The sequence below is a fragment of the Cetorhinus maximus genome, chromosome 15, assembly GCF_964194155.1.
Source record: "Cetorhinus maximus chromosome 15, sCetMax3.hap1.1, whole genome shotgun sequence".
NCBI lineage: Eukaryota > Metazoa > Chordata > Chondrichthyes > Lamniformes > Cetorhinidae > Cetorhinus > Cetorhinus maximus.
The window spans coordinates 82082618-82103839 of NC_135893.1; the positions used below are offsets into that span (position 1 = coordinate 82082618).

General features: G+C 47.4%; 1 protein-coding gene across 4 annotated transcripts in view; it reads left to right on the forward strand.

The window, feature by feature from the left end:
• The window catches only part of abca3b (ATP-binding cassette, sub-family A (ABC1), member 3b), a 107111-nt gene that overhangs the window by 35698 nt on the left and 50191 nt on the right, over nucleotides 1-21222 (forward strand). For all 4 annotated transcript variants that reach the window (XR_013578981.1, XM_078558715.1, XM_078558717.1 and 1 more), the window contains 5 exons: nucleotides 31-212; nucleotides 2691-2837; nucleotides 10146-10275; nucleotides 11559-11713; nucleotides 13062-13217. Coding sequence is in view for 3 of the 4 variants with exons in the window: in XM_078558715.1 (XP_078414841.1) it covers nucleotides 31-212; nucleotides 2691-2837; nucleotides 10146-10275; nucleotides 11559-11713; nucleotides 13062-13217 (770 nt within the window). In the remaining variant the exon portion in view is untranslated. The remainder of the gene's footprint in view (nucleotides 1-30; nucleotides 213-2690; nucleotides 2838-10145; nucleotides 10276-11558; nucleotides 11714-13061; nucleotides 13218-21222) is intronic.

Sequence of the window (21222 nt, forward strand, 5' to 3'; positions counted from 1 at the left end):
TTTCTGATTTCCTTGTGTGTTTGTTTGAAGGTACGGGTGTCCAGTGGTCAAACTTAAACTTGGCGGTCAATGTGGATGACGGTTTCACGCTTGCCCATTCAATGGCAATGATGTTATTTGATTCACTCGGTTACGGTTTGGTTACTTGGTATGTGGAAGCTGTCTTCCCTGGGGAATATGGAATGCCACAGGCCTGGTACTTTTTCATCTTGGTAAGTTGCTGCAAACATTTTGTTGTAATTTGTATGTAATTCAATCAGTCCAGAGTACAGTCCTCATCCCACGTGCCTGCCCTGTATCCATACTCTTTTATGCTCCTCCCCACCTTTCCTTCAACCACCTACCTAACCTATTCCTAAATGTTGGCCTGGCTGTGCTGTAAATCATTCTCTCCACACAAGTGCTAAGCAATGACCATCTCCAATAAGAGAGAATCTAACCATCTCCCTTTGATATTCAATGGTATAACCATTGCTGAATCCCCCACCATCAGCATCCTAAATATTACAATTTATCAGAAACTTAACTGGATCAATCATGGACATACAGTGGCTACATGATCAGCTCAGAGGCTGTGAATTCTGCTGTGAGTAACCCTCAACCCCTGACTCCCCAAAACCTGTCCACCATCTACAAGACATAAGCCAGGAGTGTGATGAAGTATTGTCCACTTGCCTGGATGAGTTCAGCTCCAACAACACTCAAGAAGCTTGACGCCAAACAGGATAAAGAAGTCCATTTGATTGCCACCCCATCCACCAGTTAAATATTCACTCCCTCGCTCCCTTCATCACCTGTGCACAGTAGTAGTAATATGTGCCATCTACAAGATGCACTTCAGCAACTCACCAAGGGTCCTTCGACAGCACATTCCAAAACCACAACCTTTACTGTCTAGAAAAACAAGGGCAGCAGACACATGGGGACACCATGCAAATTCCCCTCCCAGCCAGACTTGGAAATATGTTGCCCTTCCTTCACTGTCACTGGGTCAAAAACTCCGGCTCCTGTGGTGCACACAAGTTGCGGAAGGCCTTGAGTATACTGGAGGACACCACTCTCACAAGGACAACTGGGCATGGACTTAACCACGAAAGAGAGGCAGTCGGGTCGAAAAAAACCCTCAACCACCTGCTGTCTGAACCTATTAATGGCCAACTTGGACAGGCACAGGAGCAGACTAGTGAGGAGATCTTCCAACCTGCCTGCCTCTCTCCTCAGCCGGTGACCAAAGATTAGGAGCGTGTAACCCTGTATAAATGCGAACTCTCTCCCTAACAACACTGTGAGTGTACCTACACCAGATGGACTGCAGAGGTTCAAGAAGGTGGCTTACCACCACCTGCTCAAGAGCAATTAGGGAAAGACAATAAACTCTGGCCTTGTCAACAACACTTGGATCTCAAGAAAGAATTTAAAAAACAACTAACTCTGGTAGTGTATTTCACACCCTCACATCATTCTCCTGGTTCACATTCTCCTCCCAGCTCATCATTGGTGGTGTGCACAAGGTCTTACCAGTTCAACATTTGTAGTTTCCTTTGTGATTTGTGCACTGTCAACTTCTCCAATTCTGAGCACCAGTCCAGGTAAGGTTTCTAACTTAGTGATAATTAAAAAATGATGTATTGCAGAATTACACAATTAAAGCTCACTATTAACTTTCGTACCTTTAATTACTTTTGTTAATGTTTTTACTCAAAGGCCTCAATCTCTCCCAAAAGCTTGGTGTTGGATTTGACAGTTTGGCCTATTTGGCCTATAATCTGCCCACTGAAGGCAGACTTTACAGTCTATTGCCTCAGTTGCATTTTGCCAGCTCAATGCTTCTCTTCAGTCTGTTTTACAGGATCTGTTGGCTTGATTTTTAAAAAAATTTTAATAGAAAAGTAAAGGACAAATCTCAAAAGGTTAATTCAAATATTCAGATTATATTGTGAGCAAGTGTGTGCATGTGTGCACGTGCAGCCTGTACAGCACAGGACCATGCAGAGATCCCTATTGAAATGACAGGCCATGTTGGTTATACATCTGCAAAAGCTATCATTAATATTTGAATTTCAAACCATCTGTTTCTTTTTGCTGGATAAAGCCAAGTGTGATTTTGTAAATAACGCTGTTCCATTTGTACGTTTTTGAAAATGATTTGAATCCAAATCAGATGATTTATTTGAGAAGGCTTTCAACTAAAGCAACCAGACCCAACCAAGAGTTGGAAGGTTTACTTGATGTTGCTGCCTCAGGAGGCAGCACTGGATGATGTGGAGCAGAAGCTCTCAGCAGTCCAATCCTGGCATTAAATGGAGTGATAGTTCCAATGTGAATCCAATATGACAAAAATAGGGTTGGTTCAATCCAAATTCTGGTAGTGAGCTCTAACCTGCTGATTCTGCATTTCCAGAGAGTCTCGACAAAGGGACACAGCAGAGGCAACCACTGACTCACTGTTCATGCAACATGTGTTGAGTGTTTGAGAGATCCAGTAATGCCAGTGATCCTGGATATGACTGGGGTGGTATGATTGTTTGGGTTGAGGGTATGTTGTGATGGACCATACATGGAGTGGACTTCCTGTCGAGAATCAGCCCCTGTATCAATTGGGGAGAACAGCTGCCTTTTTATTGTTCTTAATAGAATGCGTTGTTTAAAGGACTCGTGTTTTTGTGTGTTAATTTCTGGTGTTTGCGCAGCCTTCGTACTGGCTTGGGAAGCCGAGATCTGAATACATCAAAGTCATCAAAGAGGATGAGGAAGCAGATAAATCCCCAAACACTGAATACATGGAGGATGACCCATTGGGTGTTGAAGTTGGCATCAAAATCAAAGACTTGACCAAGGTAAGGGGTAGAATTTGAATAGTGGTCACAATGGAGAACCGTGGAAGTGGCACTGAATCACTTTTCACATAAATCTGGAACTCTCTCCACCAAAAAGCTTTTAAGGCTGGAGATCAATTGAAAATTTCAAAACCAAGATTAAAGATTTTTGTTGGGTAAGGTATATTAAGAACCAAGGAGAGTAGATGGAGTTAGGCTATAAATCAGCCTTGATCTAATTGAATGGTAAAACAAGCTGAAAGGCCAAATGGCCTCATCCTGTTCCAGGTCTTGAGATACAGATTTATAAGAACATAGAAATAGGAGCACAGGCAGGCCATATGGCCTGTCGAGCCTGCTCCATCATTCAGTACAATCATGGCTGATCTTCAGCTTCAATTTCACTTTCCTGCGTGCTTCCCATATCCCTTGATTCCATGAGAGACAAAAAATCTGTTTATCTCAGACTTAAGTATATTCAATCATGGTGTATCCATAACCTCCTGGGGTAATGAGATCGCCTATCATTCTCCTAGTTCCCCTCCAAGTCACACACCGGCATTACCGAATGGGTTTGAAGGTCCAGGCACCATATTTAAACATCATCCGGGCACACACATTTCACTCTCCAGCCCAGCTGTCTTCAGGAAACCTTTAGAGATGGCTGCAAACAAAAAGAATGAGGCTGCACCCAGGTTTAGTCACGACTCCCTCGAGGCTTTGATAAGAGGAATACAGCAACACCAGGATGTGCTGTAGCCGAGGGATGGCTCCAGAAAGCACACCAGCCTCGCACCTCTCTGGCTTGGGAGGCATTGGCAAACGAGGTCAGTGACTGGCAACCACCCCACAACACTATCCAGTGCAGGAAGAGGATGAATAATCTCATCTGCTCCGTCGGGTTAAGTTAACCTTCAGCTCCCTCCAGTATCACACTCTCATCATGACATCATGTACACAAATGGCTGCACTCTTCAGGGATCTCACACAACATTAGTGGGGGATACATATCAGCACTGATTGACTCAGGAATACTTCGACATTACCACTATCTCCTCTATCATCCTGCACAAACTCCATCCTCAGCCCTTTCGGGGGAGGGTTCATCACACATGGGAGGCATGCATGATTCCCAACCTCTGCTTCATCTCTTCTCATCACATTCCTCCCTTTTGTCTTCGTGCAATCCAAGCTTGCCCACAACAGGTGGGAGAGGTCCCAGATGGGAGGAGGGACAGCCAACATAACAGAGTTCAACAAATTTGAGGAGAATGCCACCAAGCTGGCTGAGGAGGACAGGGATCGTAACTGTGGGGAAGGCGAGATCGGCTTCTCCCAGTGACCCAGTACTGATGAAACCTCTCTGAGTTGATCGCATCTTGACATTCACAGTGAGTGACATGCAATCTTGTTTCCTGCCTGCTCATGAACTAAATCTGCCTTCTTTCACCTATAGGAGGTCCAGGCAGAGGAGTCGGGCCAACATAAACCCCAGCCCACCTCAGAGGAGGATGTTGAGGAGCCATCCAGGAAGATCCATCTCTGCGTTCACCCACATCCTCCACCAGCGCAGAGACACATGCCTCAGTGGGTCATAGTTCTAGATTAAGCTGGGGGTCACTTTCTGGAGAATGCCTCAATGACACGTCTCCACAGCAGTTAGAGACCGTGACAGCCCAGATCTCTGGAACTCGGAGGACTGCTAGAGATCAGGCACCCGCTGAGTCCGAGTCAGATGATGAGCCTCTGCGACTGGCCACTGACACAATGCTGGAGATGCAACAACAAGCGATGGGAAATCTAACGGCGATGTGAGAGTCACTCAGCAGGATGGAGGAGTCTGTCCACATTCTGCCTGATGTCATGGCTTCAACATGAGTGCCTCAAGGCCACTGTGGGAAGGGTAGCGACCACTTTGGAGACCTTGTTCTAGCAAATTTTGCTGGATTTGCGCCCAGACCCGCATTCCATGGCAATAGGCATTGGTGGGATCCATCAGTGGCTAGGTGAGAGGGGGCGGGGCACCCTGACACCTCTGGGAGCCCCTTCTCCCCAAGCAGTCAGGGAGGGGCCCTCAGGCACCCACAAGGAGGATGAGCGTCAGCCGGATACCCCGGGGGGCCTCCACAGAAGATACTGCAAGAGTAGCCAGCTGCTAAGAATCTCCTCTGCCTGTGACCCATCAACTCCAGCTGGTCAGACCGAGGAGTGCATCTGCCCCTGAGCGGGAGACCCTTATCAGGCAGGGGCCTTCCAGGTCTCAAGCCACCAGAGGACATCCGCCAAGGTCATCACAGACAACAGGACGTAAGAATCAGCAGGCTGCCTCCACCTCTGTTGTCGGGCTGCACCCAGGCATAGCGTTAGGATTAGGAAAATTAAGAAATATTAACATCGCTTCTAGGTCACGGGTGTTCAATCACTGTAAAAATCTTGCACTTTTGTAAATACATTTGATGTCATTGAGAATGGTTTGGCCATTTGAAGGTGTCGTGCATATTCATATATGTGCCCTCTTAATGCGAGGGTGAGCCATCCTCACGCTCAGTTATTGCCTCCCTTTGTGAACCTCTCATTTATGTGATGTTAACCTCACTCGGGATAGCTACCGTACCCTTGTGTGATGTCAGGGAGATGTGTCAAAATCTTTATTGGAAATGTGTGTTAAATGAATTTGAAACCCTTATTGCTTGCAAGACAACACTGTGTGAGGGCTGCTGAAGGGATAGCTGCTGTTGTGTCTCCTAAGTGGTAGTGCCAAAGCACAAGACTTGATGAGATGATGATATCTCCAACCTTGCGCTCATCTCAATGTCCGCTATAGTTTCTCATTAGGAGGACGCAGCATTTGCATTGTCATGTCAGCTTTCACTTCCCAGAGTGCACCCCTGCAGGGTTCAGCACTGACCTTTCCAGAGATCATGGCCTGGTGAACAATGAGGATTGAAGGTGTAATTCTGAAAGCGGAACTTGCTTTTGATGTGACTGATTGTAAATCCCTTTCATTGCAATAGCATGGCATTAAGGGACAGGAGGTCATCTCCCGTTGCCTGCACCTTACTCTTGGAATCTTGTGACTATCGATGTGTCACATGCACGCCTTCAGCGTCATGCTTCTTTGATGGCATCATCAAGTGGAAGCTCACCCTCATCTCCCTTTTCAGGTCCTGGCTCTCCTACTCTTCATCATCAAAAGAGCTCTCAGCCTCCTCCATTCCTCCCTCTGGCAAGGGATCTCTCCCTTTGAAGCGCCAAGTTGTGAAGGGCGCAACAGACCACAATTATGTGGGCTACCCTCAGGAGAATACTGCAGAGCCTCACCTGAGTAGTCCAAATGCCGGAAGCGCATCTTCACAATGCCAGTGGTCTGCTCGATTATGAATCTTGTGGAGCTATGCGCTTCAATGTACTGAGGCTCTCTGAGGATGGTACATGGGTGTCATGAGCCATCGTTTGAGCGGGTACTCCTTATCTCCAAGCAGCCATCCCTGTAATCACTGAGCCCTTTGAATATGTGAGGCACCTGGGAGTGACTGAGGATGTTTGAGTTCTGGCAACTCCCAGGGCACCTGGCACAGATGTGCACCATGTGCTTCCAATGATCACACACCAGTTGGAGTGGAGTGGAACCCGCTCTGGTTGATGAACATGAGAGGCTGAAGCTATGAAGCCCTGCACTTTGCACTCTTGGGAAGCTTGAGATAGCTGCAAAACCAATAAATCTAGCAGCCTGGCTATCTTCTTCAAGTGTGAACCTCACATGATGATGAGCCTTATTGTAGAGGGCATCTGTCACATCCTTGATGCACTTATGTGTGGTGGACTGCAAGATGCTGCACAAGTCCCCTGTTGATCCCTGGAATGAGCCACAGGGAAAGAAATTGAACATGGCATTGATCTTCAGGACCATTGGCAGGTGATGTCCTCCCACTCCATGGGGCATTGGATCCTCCCACAGAATGTGGCAGTTGTGCTCCACCAGATCCTGGACAAGCGTAGATGTGCACAGCATTGTCTTTCGCTATCACATGGACTGCAGCAATTCAGGAAGGCAGCTCACCACCACCTTCTCAAGGGCAATTAGGGATGGGTAATAAATGCTGGCCTAGCCAACGATGCCCACATCTCATGAATGAATTTTTAAAATCTGCAGATAAGAGAGCCTTGTCCGGTAGGCCCTTGGTCGAGTGAATAGCCTCTATGGTATGGGTCTAAGCTCCTCATCCTCTGGTTCTTGCTGGCATCCCTCTGGACCCTGGACCTCAGACAGGGCCTCCTCCTGAAGCTGTGCTCTGTGGCACCGGGCCCTTCTTCTCCTTCTCCAGTCCATGAGTACCATCAAGAAGGCAGCATTGAGCCCAGGCTCCATTATTGTTTGCTCCTTCTGTCTGTAGAATGATAGATATAACAGATTAATAAATCACAAGGAAAGATAGTAAAACATCTCGCAAACAAGAAGCCTGTGTCATGGCATCGAGCTGCGTCTGCACTACTAACATTGTCGCTGATACAGCCTTGTAGCTGAGGTGCCAACTCAGAGTGAGGTGCAGAAGATGCTAATCCTGACACTTAACAGTGCAATCCCACAGAGGTTGAAAAAGGTTTGGATTCATTAATGATATGCGCCACTTTACCAAACTGACACCTCCAATCTCAGATTTGTTATACTGTTAACTTGCACAAGAGTAATGACTGAATGCCCTTTGGTCTGTTATCCATGCCAATTGGAGAAAGCACATTAGAGGCATTCATTGATGATGTGGCCTATATGTAGCAGTTGTGCCTCCTTAACAGTTGCCTACATTCTCAATTTTCTCATTCCTGTGTGTTAATACTGAAATGATGCAATTGCTTTGTGAGGGCAATGACTCCTGCAGTCTATCTTTAAAGCACTGTAAGTGGCAATGGCTCCAATGAACCTTTCAAGGAGATCTTCCACTTTTGTCTCAGCTCTGACTTCATTTCAAAGTTTTGAGTGCAAGCAGGTGGAGGCTGCCCCATGAAATGGGGCCCCTAGTGCAGCCCTGGGTTCCTCCCACACTGATTCTAACCCCTCCCATACAGATTCTTTGCCAGTTTTGATTTCTGAATGCGCCATTACTTCAACTTGACAAGATGGTGGTGCTCAGATGTTGCTAAGCGACCAGCTTCGACCCTCCCTCCGTGGCTGCTACTGTCCCCTCCAAGCTTCCTGGAACCCCATGGTGTGTAGGTAGAGACGCCTCCCGTTATTCTCCAGCCTCCCCCAATAATCCTGGATCGCATAGTCATTGTGGTTGATATTCCAACCCTCTCACCTGAACCCAGAACTGTGAATGTCTCAATGCCCACTGTGGACCTCACCCCTCCCCATCTTGAGGCCGTGTGCACGGTCATGTACAGAGGAGACCGCCCCCCTCCCCCCTCCTCTCCACTTTGTATTATGTTTTTCCCCTTTGCAGGCTGCAGATGCCTCCCCCCAACGCTGACCATCCCATCTGCAGTCCAGTACCAAGACACGACCATGGCCAGCGACATTAAAACCATGACCTCACCCTGCACACCAAGCCATACCTTATCCCCATTGAGCATGCAGCCATTGCCCCTCCCTGGAGTGGGACTACGACCTGCAAGTCATGCATGACCCTGTAGCAAAGCCCCAAGACTGACTTCACTTTGGCATCCTGACTACTTGGCCCCAAACCAGGGACAATGACTATCTTTCCTCTTGCTCTCCCATTCCTCCTTGACTGCTGACAACAGTGTCCTTCCTCCACTACCCCGCCCCTCCCCGCCCAACCTCCATAAGCCTCTGTGCAACCCCTCCCTTATGTACAATCCTTTCCCCTCTCCCATCTCTGTGAGTCTTTGCGCAAGCCTTGCCTTCCTGGGCCAAACTAACACAACCTCCTCTTGTTTTCCTGAGTCAGCATGCTTCCCCTCCATTTCGTGTAGTTCTGTTCCCATTCCACCCTCTCCTGTGTCTGCGTCCCTATCTTTCATGTTGGGATTCAGCTTCTCCATCCTCGGTCTCCCTTCTGCCTGTCATTGTTTCCCACCACCCTGACCCAACTCCGCCTTTGCCCATTGTCCCCCATGTCGTCTTCTCTCCTTCCTCACCACCCCACCCCCCCAACCCCAGTTGCAGTGCTAGCCTCTGTCTGGGTTGCTGCCCTGCCTGAGCCCCCGATTACACCCTCCTGGACAACGAAGGAAGGCAATGAAGAGCGCATTCCCTCACCCTACCAGTGTAGCACCTCACTGGCTTAGGTGAGAACCTGAGTGGTGTTGCAGCAGGTAGACTTTCAGTGTTGCATTCACCCGAAGTCACAAAGAAAGTGAGGGCTGACAGCTGCACGCCACTAAAATCCAAACATGTTTCAGACCCGTCTAATTTTCCACTAGCGCATTGCAAGATTGGGAGGAGCTAAGTGATTCCGGCAAGTAGCGTTTTTAATGAGCATTCATGATATGGTAATGCATGCAAATGGGGTTGCCATCATGGATCAAGGGGAAACCCAACCTGCCATCTGCCTGCCATGAAATTGGTGAGGGGAAAATTCAAAACTGTTTTTCCGCCACGGGTTTCCAATTTTTGGCCTCACTCCAAATTTTCTGGCCCCACCGTCATACAACCTGCCACCGGGCTAGATGGGAAAATTCTGCCTTTGTGACCGCTTCACAGCTTGCATTCCCACCTAGTTTTGTATCATTAGCAAACTTTGATACATTACTCTCTATCTCTTTGTGTAAGCCATGAATACAGATTGTAAATAGCTGAGGCCCTACTGGTGAAGTGCAAGGCACTGATCCTTGCACTTCACTAGTTACAGCCTACCAGCTTGAAAACCCCCCCATTTATCCCTAACTCTGCTTCCTGTCTGTTAACCAATCCAACATCCATGCTAATATATTACCCCCACTCTATGAGCCCTTGCGTATTAACCTTTTGTGTGACATAATACCGAATGCCTTTTGGAAATCCAAGTGTACTACATCTACAGGTTATCTACCCTACTAGTTACATCATCAAAAAACTCTATAATAAATTTGTCAAACGCAATTTCCCTTTCATTAAGCCATGTTGACTTTAATCATACCAAGATTTTCTAAGTGCATTGTTAAGACTTCCTTAGTAATGGATTCCAGCACTTTCCCGATGACTGATGTTAGGCTAACTGGCCTGTATTCTCTGTTTTCTCTCTCCCACCTTTCTTGAATTACATTACATTTGCTAACTTCCAATCTGCCAGGACTGTTCTAGAATCTAGGGAATTGCAGACTTTGAAATGAGCTGCAATGACGCTTGCCCTGTTTTGTGATTCCAGTTAACAGCTTTGTGTTCTGTAGGTGTTTAAAGTTGGAAACCAAATGAAGAAAGCAGTTTCCTGTCTGACCATGAACTTATACAAGGGGCAAATCTCAGTATTGCTGGGGCACAATGGGGCAGGAAAAACCACTACTCTGTCCATGCTCACCGGTAAGTTCAAGGACGTTACGAGTGCTGTCTACTTTCTAGGAATATGTTAGCAGTTTGGGCTTCACTTAATTCCCCTTTGGCTTTTCCATTGGAACTCAGGTGGATGTTGTTGTTCATTCTAGGCAGCATTACTGGCAAAGCACAAACATTCAGTATTTTTCCTCTGGTCAGCCAGGTGTGTCTGACACATAAGAGCACAACATTATCACTAGAGTCTCCAAACCAGGCTATTGAATGATCTATACACATGGAGTTTCTGTCTGCCCGGTGTGGAGTGCAGTCTTTTTCCCTGTAGAAACAATTGCAAACTCCTGCCCAGAGAGGTTAGGCACATGTTGGGGAGAGCCAAAGTGTAAGGATCTTCAAGTGTGCATATGGGTCTTGTGGAATTTGACCAACCAACGCCTGTAGAAAGCATCAGTAAGCTCCACATTGTTTGTCTATTCCAGACCGCATATGCAGTGCACAGCTTGTCTAGGGCCAGCTGGTTTATTTAGTGAGAGCAGCTGCCTTTTCATCGTTCTTAATCGAATGTGTTACTTAAAGGACCATGTTATTATGTATTAACTTAGGGTGTTTGCCCAGCCCTCTTACTGCTTTGGAAGGCAAGATCTGGCCACATCAAAGTCAACAAAGAGGATGGGAAAGCAGTGGAAGCCCTAAACACTGCATACATGGAGGGCAGCCCATTGGTAGCTGGCAAATGAATGTTGTTACCGCTTTGGGTTGTGTGGTTGTCTGGAGTCTAGTGAGAAGAATCCTAGTGACTGGTCTGTTCCTCTTTGTCTCGTAAATGGGGTAGGATCATTGGATCTCCATTCACTGTGTCCTAGAGTACCGTGGTGCTGCATGAGTGAATCTGCCTCTTGTGTTGACTCTCTCGCAGTCTTCTAGTGTCACATATTTCATGTTGGACCTTACTTGATCTTAAAGCAATTCCACTTCTGCCTCAAGCTGGCTGGTCAGCAGTTGGTGATTAGACAGTTTAGAGCAGGGATTGGGGAGGCCCCAAAATTGATAACCCATTTCAGAAACCGGGTGAGCGTATGAGGGAGAGGGGTGAGCATTTGGGTGGGGAGTGGGGGGGGTGCGGGGGGAAGAAGGGGGAAGAGGGAGGGAGGAGTGTGTGGAGGAGGGGGAATGTGTGCAAGGAGGGCAGGCTGTATTTTTAGTTCTGGGACTGACCTATTTAAGGAATAAATTTGAAGTGTCATGTTGGAACTGTTTGTATTTCTCTATTAAAATTGCTGCAGAAACAAGTAACCTGTTCTTCTGGCGATTAGGTCTGTTTCCTCCTACAAGTGGCACTGCCTGCATTAATGGGTGTGACGTCTGTCAAGACATGCCGCTGATTCGCCGGAGTCTGGGACTCTGTCCGCAGCATGATGTCCTGTATGATGACCTGACTGTGGAAGAACATCTGTTGTTTTTTAGTGGGGTAAGTTACACTGAAGGGGAAGAACACATAGGAGTCCAGATTCAGGTAAGAGGATAAAGGCAGCTTAGCCCTTACAGGATGTTACATCTGTTCATTGCAAAATGTCACTTTGATTTTGTGAGTAGCGCGTTCTGCTCTGAGTCAGAAGGCCATAGGTTCAAGCTCCAATCTGGGATTTAGCACATAATAAAGGCTGACACTCTGTACAGTGGTGACTGTCTGAAATGATGTCTTTCACATGACGCATGAAACTGAGTAGATGTGTGCCTGTTCAGGTTGGTGTGAAAGATTCCATGGCGCTATTGGAAGAGCAGGGGAGTTCTCTGCGTCCTGAGCATCAGTTTTGTTTTCTCTTTATTCCTTCATTGGATGTAGGCATCGCTGGCAAGGCCTGCATTTGTTGCCCATCCCTAATTGCCCTTGAACTGAGTGGCTTGCTAGGCTATTTCAGAAGGCAGTTAAGAGTCAACCACATTGTTGTGGGTCAGGAGTCACATGTAGGCCAGACCAGGTAAGGATGGCAGATTTCCTTCCCTAAAGGACATTAGTGAACCAGATGGGTTTTTATGACAATGGATGATAGTTTTATGGTCGCCTTAACTGAAATTAGCTTTCAATTCAAGATTTTATTAATTGAATTTACCTCATGGTAAACACTTTCCTTGCACCCTATCCAGTGGGTGTGAAATGATATGTGCCTGTTCTGAGCTCAGTGTTGTTGGAGCATCCCACCTAAACCATTAATCTGTCCTCTCTCCCATGGATCCTCACAGACCTGTTGTATATTTCTGACATCAGGACTTAAAGTTCATATTTCAGACATTCACAGTTTTCTTTTCATCTTATATTCCTGAATCAACCAAGAAAGAGGGATGACGATTGAAGATTAGATAAGACTGGTTAGTATTAGATCAACAGGCTGGTATTCTGCCCAGCTTTTGCCAACTGCACAGTCATACCCTCACTACCCTGTCTTCTTACTGCCCTGTCTCCTCAAATTCCCTTCAAACTCTCACCCAATCCTGTTACACTTTCCAAGGTGAGAGAACTCATCCCTGCTATGAACAAGAACAGAGCGAGAGTGAGCGAGGGGGAGAGTGGGAGAGTGAGCAAGGGAGAGGGTGTGCGAGTGAAGGAGAGTGAGGGGGGGATTTGGGAGAGGGAAGTAGTGTGAGAGAGTGGGAGAAAGGCAGAGCATATAAGAGAGAGGGAGTGTGGCAGGGAGAACAGCATTAGTGAGGAAGATAGAGGATTCGCAGCAGGCTCACTCCTTCCAGATAATGTGGTGGCGATTAGTGTTGGATAGCTTTGCCTTGGTGTGTTGACCCAGTCTATTTCTCCCTCACAGCTAAAAGGCTGCCAGTCTGGTAAGGTCCGTGAAGAAGTAAACCAGATGTTAAAAATGCTGAAGTTCGAGGACAAACGAAAAGCCAGGAGCAAGACTTTGTCTGGAGGAATGAAACGCAAGCTCTCAATTGGAATTTCTCTCATTGGCAGCTCCAAGGTAATAACCCTTTCGGGAGCTCAGGGTACCTGGTGCTTGAAATAAAAACGTATTACTGGAAATATTCAACAGAGCAGACAACACCTATGGTTAATGTAAAAGCAAAATACTGCGGATGCTGGAAATCGGAAACAAAAACAAAAATTGCTGAAAAAACTCAGCAGGTCTGACAGCATCTGTGGAGAGAAAGACAGTTGACGTTTTGAGTCCGTATGACTCTTCTTCAGCACTAAAGAGAAGTAAAATAGTTAATGGTTCATGTCAATGACCTTCCATCAGAACTAGAAAAGGTTAGAGAAGTAACAGGTTTTAAGCGAGTATAGAGACAGGGAAAGGGAGGAGGTAGGGAAGGCACAAAAGGGAAGGCCTGTGATTGGGTGGCAAACAGGAGAGATTAAATGACAAAAAGGTAAAAGGGAGTGGTAATGGGACAAGTAAAATAACAAAGGATGTGTCTCAGGAAAGGCTGTGTTTATTTGTGCCACAGCACCAAAGGCAGCACATACACAGATATAGTGGCCCAGATTTTCGCTCCTTTGTCGGGTACACAGGGATGGGAGAATTACTCGCTCTGTGAACCTGACCTTTTAAAAGTAGAGACCCGCAGTTCTGGGGGGCAGGGGGGGGAGGGGGGGCGTGCGGGCTGGATTAGAAGTTGGGCCTGCTGCCTCCAGAACGAGTGTGGAGGCTGCCGGGAGCAGAGGCGGCCTGGGTGGAAGGCCTGCTATTGTGCTCCGGTACTTTGTTGAATTAAATTTTAAAAATTGAAACAAAAGATATCCCTCCAGCCCTCACACCCCTCATAACCCCATGCCTCTCTTCCATTTGGCCTTTTATAGCCCCTATGCCAACTCATGCCAACCCATGTCCCCACCCACTACCTTTTGCCCTTACCCCCTCCATGCCAACTCACCTAGTATCCTTTGACAGCTCTCTGACAGCTTTGACAGTTCTTTGATGGTTCGTTGACAGCTTTGACGGTTCGTTGACAGCTTGACAATTCTAATGAGTTTCTGCATGTTTTACACACAATCATGTTTACTTTTAACAATCCCAAAGGGTGCCTTACCTCTCCTAAAGGTGTCCCTGCACCATATCTAAAGGAATACCTTACTTCTCCAAAGGGGTACCCAGGCTGTCCAGACAGATCCACCAAGTTCATACCTCTGCTTACCTAGTCTAATCTGCACACTCTGGGGAGAATTTTCTGTATGTCGGGCGGGCCGGTTGGGAGCGGGCGTGGAGCCGATCGCCACCTGCGATCGGCTGCATGCCGCCATTTTACGTGGCGGGCCAATTAAAGCCCGCCTAGCGTGGCGCATGGCTGATAGCAGGCAGGGGGAGGAGAGAGAGTCTGGGCCTGCGCTCTTTCGCGCATACACACGAAAGAGCGCAGAAATCTCCCTGAGGCACAGGGCTGCCTCAGGGAGATTAGGTACATAATAAAAGTTCAGAAATAATAAAGTTAAAAATTATTTAGACATGTCCCTTCATGCGACAGTGTCACATGAGCTGGGACATTTTAATGAATTGTGAAAAAAGTATTTATTTATTTAATAAAACCTTCAGGAAACTTCATCCTGCCCATGGATGAGGTTTTCTGAAAAACGCGAAGGCCGCTTGGGCTCTTCGCCTGCCCGCCAACCTTAAGGTTGGACGGGCAGTGTTGATAAGTACCTTGATTGGGTTGTTAATGTCCTTAACAGGTCTTTGACAGTTCGGCAGGCGCGCAGCCAGCTCTGGCGCCACCCGCCGAGTGAAAGATCTAAATGACACGCGGTGACGTCGGGACGCACACCCGACAACACCATGCGTCATTTTATGCACCAGGCCAGCCTCTGCACGCCGACCTCAAAATTCTGGCCTGTGGGTTTCACATACCTGGCAGACCAAAATCCCACTTCAGTTGAGGCAGCTGGCGATTTAAATGGCCAGCTGCCCCTATAAACCGCGCATGCGTGAACCTCGGCCTGATTCCAGTCCTGCCCTTGCAGAAATGGCATGTTCAGGGGTTGGGACTTAGGATTTCTGGGCTCGTCTGCCACTTTTTGCCACGGGGAGAGGCTGTCCATCATAGTGAAAATCTGGGCCAGTGTCCGCCTCAGTGAATCAATCTGAGACGTTATAATTTGCACTAGACAGGGATCCTTAGTTAAGTTTTGAAATGCAAACTAAACCTGGCATTAAGGAGTAAATTAAAACATAATCATGTTAGGAAACCAAATATTTTCCCAAAATGTCCTGTTTGTCAGTCAAATTCTCATCAGAAATACTTCAGGGTACTGCTTTTTTAATAGGAATTTTTGCAGATGCTATCAAAAGTATTTATTCTATTTTGTACAAATGAATGTATTCTTCGGTAAATAAATAATGTACAATATTAAGTTAAAAAAAAATCATCACCCAATGTGAGACCATGACTCTGGGCTGAAGAGCCCCATTAACTACCAACTGAACTAGCCAGGAATTGCCTCCAAAAAGCCTTTCCAACTTGTTTCAGAAAACTGTTACTTTACACTTGCAATCACCGTTTCCATTTCAAATATCTGTAATGCATATCAAGTTTATCCCCAATAGTAAAGCAGAAATCTGAAGTGAAATTTGACGCTTTGCAGCTACAAGTGCACTTCTGATGTTCCTGCCACTGAGCAGAAAGGTGCCAGGATCAGTTGCGTATACACTGGGAGCCGCAGTGCTGGCTGAGTGTGTATGTTCAGCCGCTCCTGGTGGCAGGAACTACAATGCTAGGGAAAGGCTGAACCATTACCAGCAGCTGCTGTTGTAGTGACATTCCTGGAAACAACTACATATATCAAAGCATTTTTCCCATTTAAATATACACAATATCAGGAGACGTGTTCCCAACCCAAGATGTACAGTCCCAATACGTAACATAAACACGAAATACACCTTATTCATAAGCCAAAAATAAACACACCACATTTTTTTATTATTCATTCATGGGATGTGGGCATCATTGGCTAGGCCAGCATTTATTGCCCTTGAACTGAGTAGCTTGTTTGGCCACTGATGTGGGTCTGGAGTCACATGTAGGCTAGCTCAGGTAAAGATGGCAGGTTTCCTTCCCTAAAGGATATTAGTGAACCAGATGGGCTTTTCCAACAACCGACAATGGGTTTTTTTTTTGTGGTCTTCATTAGACTTTTAATTCCAGATTTTTCATCTGACGTGGTGGGATTCAAACCCTGATCCCCAGAGCATTACCCTGGGTCTCTGGATTACCAGTCCAGTGACAATACTGCTACACCACCACCTCCCCTTAATGTAAACAAATCTTTTTTTACCCTGTGATGTGGCAAAGAACTAAAGAGAACAGGTTTTGTTTTTTCCTGATCGCTCTATAATGAAACAAAATTGCATCCCTCATAGTGAGCTGGTTCTGAGCCAGGCTCTAGTCACATCTTCAGGGTTGACCACAGTATGAAAGTGCAAGCCAGGCAGTCACTGCTTCTACACGTACCACTGATCAGGGTGCTGATCTCTTCCTGGTCACAAATCCTTAGCCCATTACTGGACAGTTTCTTGACCTCGACACTCTTCTTCCTTTGAGCGCTTCAACAAACCTCGAAATCCAGAACCTGGTGGCAATGATCTGGGTGAGAATTGCTGGGCTCCTGGTCAACATCCTGGAGTTCCACTCTCCAAGCTGGAGTTGCGTGAGACGTGAGAATGTGAGTGACCGTGTGCTGCTCCTCTGCTGCTGCTGCCATGGAACATGCAGAGCCCCAGGAGGAAGATGTCAAATGTGAGCCACAAACTGCACATCAAGTGTGCCCAGTTTGGCTCGCAGTGCTTCTTTCCTGGGGGAGTCAATGGTGTAGTGGTAATGCCACTGGACTAGTAACCCAGAGGCCCAGACTAATGCTCTGGGGTCACAGGTTCAAATCCCACCACGGCAACTGGTGGAATTTAAATTCAGTTGATAAATCTGGGATATAAAGCTACACTCAGTAATGGTGACCATGACAACTATCATCGATTGTTGTAAAAACCCATCTGGTTCACTAGTATCCTTTAGGGAAGAAAATCTGCCAACCTTACCTGGTCTGGCCTACATGTGACTCCAGACCCACAGCAATGTGGTTGACATTTAACTGCCCTCTGAAATAGCCCAGCAAGCCACTCAGTTCAAGGGCATTTAAGAATGGGCAACAAAGGCTGTCCTAGCCAGTGTCGCCCACATCCTATTAAGAAAAAGAACTGACAGGACAGCAAGTGAATGGCCACTGAAAAAGCCAACATCACTGTTCTAAGGATGGGGTGGGGAAGACCCAAACCTAAGCCGAAAGTTCCAGATAATGGAGAAACAGCCCTTTCATTGTTACACTCAGCCTGTAAATACTTAATAACCTGTAAGTAAAATAATAACCTGTGAGTATTTAATAACGGAGTATGTACCTACAACAAATAAGTGGGTAGTAATTGTTAACTACTTAATAATGAAACTACGCTATTCAAAGTTACTTTGAACAGGGTATGGCTGTACTATCTGTTTGACCCCCTCACCCATGATTCTCTTGTACTGTTTGCTCATAGCTGGGAGGTGAATTGAATAGCTCAACTTGCCCATTACTGAAACTAGCAACACCAGTCTCATCTATTTCACTGAGAAACATGTTCCCAAACCTCAGGATTCTCAACTCACTCCTGAATTCCCCTACTCAGTCTTGTTTCCAATCCCAGTAACCTTCTCTTGCTCCCTTGCTAATATACTCCAGGAGTGTGAGCGTGCCACATTAAACAGTGGCTTAGTTGCTCCAGTCAGGTTTTGCTTTCTGCCCCCTATGGAATGCTGCAGCTTGCTGTGTGAGCACATGACTTGGAGAACTTAGTGCTATGATTTTAGCATCTACACTGCTGCAAACTGTTTGTAATGGATTATCTAATTGAGATGTTGAATATGGCAAAATTGTATCCCCTACTGAAGGAGTCCAGATAAAGGGGGCGTAACATTAAAATTAGAGGCAAGAGCAACACTAAAATTAGAGGCCATTCAGGAGTGAAGTCGGGAAGCACTCTTCATCCAAAGGATAGTGAAAATCTGGAATTCTCTCACCAAAACACTGTGGATGCTGGGGCGGGGGGGCGATTGAACATTTCAAGATTGAGATTAATAGATTTTTGTTAGGTAAGGGGATCAATGAATATGGAGCAAGGATAGGTAAATGGGGTTGAGGGACAGATCAGCTATGATCTCTGTCCCTCTCTCTGCCTCTCTATCTATCTCTCCCTGCCCTGCCCTGCCGAATGGCCTACTCCTGCTCCTATTTCTTATATTCTTATGATGTAATAGAGTGGCAGAGCAGGCTGGAGGATTTGAATGGCTAACTCTTTTCCTGGGATTTGAAGATCATAAGAAATAGATTCGACTCCTCGATACCGCTCTGCCATCCAGTAATATCATGGCTGATCTTGTTTGTGGCCTTAATTCCACTTTCCTATCTTACCCTGCCCACCCCTCACCCAAACGCTTAAAGAAGAACTTTCTCCTCAGGTCTGTCTTAAAAGGGACACGCCTTATTCTTAAACTGTGCCCCTAGTTCTAAATTCCCCACGAAGGGGAACATTGTCTAATCATTTACCCTGTCAAGCCCCCTCAATCTCCTATTTCAATAAAATCACCTCTCATTCCTCCAAACTCCAATTAGTATAGGCCCAAATAGTTCAACCTTTCCTCAAAAGACAACCCCTTCATCTCAGAAAACAGCCCAGTGGACCTTCACTGAACTGCTTCCAATGTATGTATATCCCTGCTTAAGTAAGGAGACCAAAACTGTAAACAGTACTCTTTGGTGTGGCCACTGCATCAGTGCCCTGTATAGTTGTAGCAGAACTTCCCTACTTTTATACTCCACTCCCCTTTTAATGAAGGACAACGTTCCATTTGCCATTCTAATTACTTGCTATACTTGCATGCTATCTTTTTGTTATTTACAAGGACAGCCAGATCCTTCTGCACTGCAACAATCTGCAGTCTCTCTCTATTGAAATAATGGGCAGAATTTTGCCCTTGACGGTTGGGTGGGCCCAACCGAATCGGCAGCGGGCGGGCAGCCGATCCCTGCTGCCGAAATGGGCCACGCCACCATTTTGCGCGGGCGGGCCAACTAAGGCCTGCCCAGTGCGTTTCAGACTCCCGTGTTCATCGGTGAAATTAAATCGGCGGTGGGCGTGTGCAGACCGTCGGTTCCAATGGGGAACCGGCAGTCTGTATAAAGAATGGCCAGGCAGCCTCCTTTAGGCAGTTCACCATGGCCAATCACCGGGCAGCACAAGAGGTGAGGGAAGAGGAGGAGGAGGGGGGCAGGCTGCAGGGTAGGCCAGCGGGGTGCCGCTGTGCCCCCCGGTTCTCAGATGCCTGCCTTGCTGTCCTCCTCGAAGAGGTGTCCAACCATCGGGGGGTCTTGTCTCCGGAGGATGGGAGGAGGAGGGCCCCCCACGTGACCAGGCAGGCGTGGCAGGAGGTGGCGGAGGCTGTTAGCTCTCAAGATGCTGTGCGGCGCACAGGAACACAGTGCTGCAAAAGCTTCAATGATTTGCTGTACTCTGGAAGGGTGAGTACCATGTCGGCCTTGGCCATTTTACCCAGCAGGTAGCCTTAGCCTTTGAGGCCCACCCCCCTCCCCGCAAACATCTTAGTGTCATTACTGCATTGGGCATTTGGCGCACGCTGGGTGGGCAAACAGATAGTGACGATGCTTACATCAGCCTTAGTGGTTGAGGAGAAGATGGGTTTCCCCCGCAGCATATGTTGGTGTTTGTCACATTTGAGTAGTCTGGGAGCAACCTGCAGGGGAGGCAGCTAGACACATGTCTTATCGATGGTGATGAGATGGTGGAAGGGGAGCCTCAAGGTGTCGTGGCCATGAGCCATCTGCTGGCCTCGGTACCACACCTTGTTGCGCCTCCTTGCCATGGGCGCTAAGACCCATGTGTTATTCAAAGTGATGGACACCGAATGTGTCCAAGGTGGCCGTTGGGGGAGAGGATTGGGAGCAGCATTACTGTCTTCTGGGGACTGATCGCCAGTAATGTGGACAGGAGCCGCTGGAGGCCTCAGATGGGTCACTGTGGTTGGGGTGCGACGTGCGCGTGCAGAGTACATGAGCGATCAGCCCCAATAAATGCTCTTCTATGTTCTGCAGGCAAAAACTGAGAGCAATCCAGGAGTGTCAGCGGACTGGTGGTGGGCACGCCGTGCTGCAGCACCTCACCACGTATGAGGAGCAGGCCATGGAGCTGGGGAGGAGGCAGGCGGCTAGGTCGGCAGACGCTGGCGAGGCTGGGGTGCAGCGGCCAGGTATTTGAGGCCCACAGTCCCATCAGCTCTGTCTCCCCACCATCCAAAGCACTGATGGTTGCTGCAATCGTTAATGCTGCGACACTGCTCATTCACAGACTGAGACACTCAGACGTGTGGGTCATACACAAAGGTCCCTCGGCCCCTTGAGGATGTGCATCTCTAGCACCTTCCAAAGTTGCCTTATCCCATTTGTGACCACTATCCCCATGGCCTAACATGCCATGGCATCGCTGCTGCACATCCAAATACGTTTTGCATCTTAGGAGGGTTTGTTCCTCCACCACCCTTTCAGCCGGTGCGTCCCACATTACTCTGTCCAAAAGGTCCTCAGCACCTCACCTGTCAACCTCATGGCACTTAACTTAAATAAATGCCACCACGTTAGTCATCCCTGCGCCAAGGGGAAATGTTGCCTTCTGTCCACCCGTCCTATGCCCCTCATAACGGTATGAAGATCAATAATGTGACCTGTCAATCTCCTGTGCTCCATGACAAATGTCGCAAGTGTTTGCAATGTTTCCTCATAACTCCAACTCTCCAGGCCAGCATGTATCCAGGTCAGGAATCTCTGCACTCTCCCCACTCCAATGCCCATCAAGTGCAGGTCACAACTGAACGCAGAAGTGTAGATGTGGCCTCAACAGCATGTTCTGCACTTGCAACATGACCTCCCTTTTCCTA